The following is a 2,535-nucleotide window of genomic DNA, read 5'->3' as shown; positions in this document are numbered from 1 at the left end:
CTTGATGATGATGATAACCTGCTGTGCACAGCCGCATCAGGAATGAGACGATAATGCCTCATTGCCTTAGGGTTAGGCTAACCCACTGCAGCCCAGCAGGTCAGACTGTTGAGTCATCCGCCCGGGGCAGCGTCCCCAAAAAACCCTACTGTCTGCCGCCTAGTGAATCAAACTTTTGAGTCAGAGGCCAGGAGCAGGGTCCCCGAACAAAACCCTACATTGTCCCACTGCCTGGTTGGTCAGACTTTTGAGTCAAGGGCTCAAGGTGGGTTACCTCATCCAAAACCGCTTCCTCCACCTGGGCAACCGGGAAGTATCATTTGCCCGCGCAGTTCGGTGTCCACCGATGTCCCTCCCCAACCCCTTCCCACCACACAAGCAAACGTCGCTGGGTTATTTGACTGTGAGTTATCTGACCGAAGGGCCTTATGCTCCTTGCTGCTCCTTTCTAAATCCACATGATCCTTTCTATATAGGAGCTTTTGACGTCCTTACTCTATGTCAAACTGGCAAACAGGCAATGCTTGCCGAGACTTTATACCCCCTTAAAATGGATGTATGCTGCGTTTCCGAAACGCGCATACAATACCCGAGCGTGGTTATACATCTCAGAACCCCAAGGATAAAATCAGCTCTTTCACATTTCTATTTCCATGTGCCCGGTGACCCAAAAGCGATGACTCGTAGAAGTTACACTCAGCCCCAGAGATGAAAGCGCCTCGCTGGATGGGATTCCAGTAAACAGTCGTCTTTGCCCCGTTCGGTTGTCCAGTTCAATCAAGCTCAATGCTTGTCGGCATAAAAGGAGGTGCTTGTTTGTAGTGTCAGCTTATGCCCCGACGGACTGCAGTTCTGATTTTGGGAGGGATACTTTCTCTGGACGATGTCTTCCAAGATGGTCTTCGACGCTGTACCAAAAACATGGCAAGCCCCAATCGGATGCCGGACCGATTTTCAAAGTAAAGCATTCCGTGAAGAATGAACTTGTTCCTCTCCAACAATCCAGAGTGATCCAGGTAGTACACTACTTGCCGTGGGGAAGCTCCTGTTTTAGTCATCAAAGAAGCAGATGGTAAGATGCGCATACGTGCTGATTTTTTTACAAGAATAAAGGTCAATATACTTGCTGACATCAGAAGATGTGTTCACCGGGCTTAATGGTGGAAAATGTTTCGCAAAGCTGGATCTCGCTGATGCCTTATTTATCGTTTGAGGGATTCCACGCGTCATCCCACTCGTTGCCTGATGGTATAGATTTCCCAGCATCGATCGAAACAATCGATCTCGACTATATCCAGTGGCCATTTGATTCTAGTGGATGATTCAAACAGACAACTTTGAACGCCATCAGCGTAGCTCCTTTCATATGTTACCATGCTTACTCCGCGCGCTCGGTACCAATATTGCGTTAGTTTACTGCAGAGCACAGTTCAATTAGATAGGACCGATACCGCTGAGCTACACTGGTTCCCCGAACATTGTGGATTAGCATGCTTCATTCTGACTTACAAGGGCCCGGAGACAACGGAATTGTCAACCCTGCTCGCGCCATGGTATGATCGGAATCAAGTGCTGGCCAGAAACAGTTGGTGATCGGAGTACAACTGGAAGGGTCATTCCCCGCTGACACACCCAGAATCCACTCCGAATCGATCGCCCAGTTGTGATTTCAAGAAGCTCAGAAGAGCGACTTTGGTATTTATATCGCCCGCAAAGACCTCACTTTCAGTGATCCTTGTCTGATGAATGAGCCTGAATATAACCCGATGGAATTTATCAGTCACAGCGTCAGAAATACAGAATGTTTGGGCATATGCCGATACTACAAACAGGCACCGGTTTCACGTCGAGTTTGTCGAGTTTTGTCGGGAAGTCGGTTCATGCACAAGTCAAACTGAAGAAAATGATTGGCTGGTCCTAGTCACGTGATCCCTACCGAAACATACGAGGTCCAGCTGGTTGGCAGAGGTTTGCACCAGTAGCCGCTCGTCCTTTCACGGATTCACAGATTGATACACAGGATCGAGGCTTTTGCCCAAGTTTCCCGGGTCGGTCTTGTTCTTGTCGGTCAGTGGCTGCCGTCCACCTGAAAGGCACAAGTGAAAAAAGGGTGTAGCACTGCTCTTTATGTTCTCAGCGCGGGGCAGTATGCTTGCCAGCGCGAGGATTCGCATAAATAAATGTCTAACAGTGCTTTAAACTTGGTTCCAGAAGGAGCGTGGACAACCGTCGGAGGAAGTGCATTCCACGCAGCTACTACCCGAAATGAGAAAAAATTTTCTCCAATGAATGCATGTGCTCTGAGCTTGAAAATTTTCTTACTATGCCCCCGCCGGGTGTTTGCTGGGTCAACGGTGAAAAACCTGTTTGCCAAGCTTTGTTCAAACAGGGTATAAGTAAGAATTAGTTCCCCTCGGAGACGACGGTACTGCAGGGGAAAGAGATCAAGCATGGCGAGACGTATTTCGTAGTCCACGGATTTGAGGCCGGCAACCATTCTCGTGGCGGCCCGCTGGACACGCTCAATGAGGGTGA

At 49.0% G+C, this 2,535-nt stretch overlaps 1 protein-coding gene across 1 annotated transcript in view; it reads right to left on the bottom strand.

Annotated features, from left to right (window-relative positions):
* T265_12691 (hypothetical protein) overlaps nt 1-1,882 on the bottom strand; it is a gene marked incomplete at both ends in the record, with an annotated part of 7,507 nt that extends 5,625 nt beyond the window's left edge. The window contains 4 exon segments of the mRNA XM_009164954.1: nt 1,236-1,416; nt 1,506-1,604; nt 1,633-1,822; nt 1,831-1,882. Coding sequence (XP_009163218.1) covers nt 1,236-1,416; nt 1,506-1,604; nt 1,633-1,822; nt 1,831-1,882 — 522 coding nt within the window.
* Nucleotides 1,883-2,535: the final 653 nt, after the last annotated feature.

This window comes from Opisthorchis viverrini, assembly GCF_000715545.1.
Source record: "Opisthorchis viverrini unplaced genomic scaffold opera_v5_10, whole genome shotgun sequence".
Classification (NCBI taxonomy): domain Eukaryota; kingdom Metazoa; phylum Platyhelminthes; class Trematoda; order Opisthorchiida; family Opisthorchiidae; genus Opisthorchis; species Opisthorchis viverrini.
Note: the sequence above shows the minus strand (reverse complement) of the source record. Positions and strands in the feature narration are given on the sequence as shown.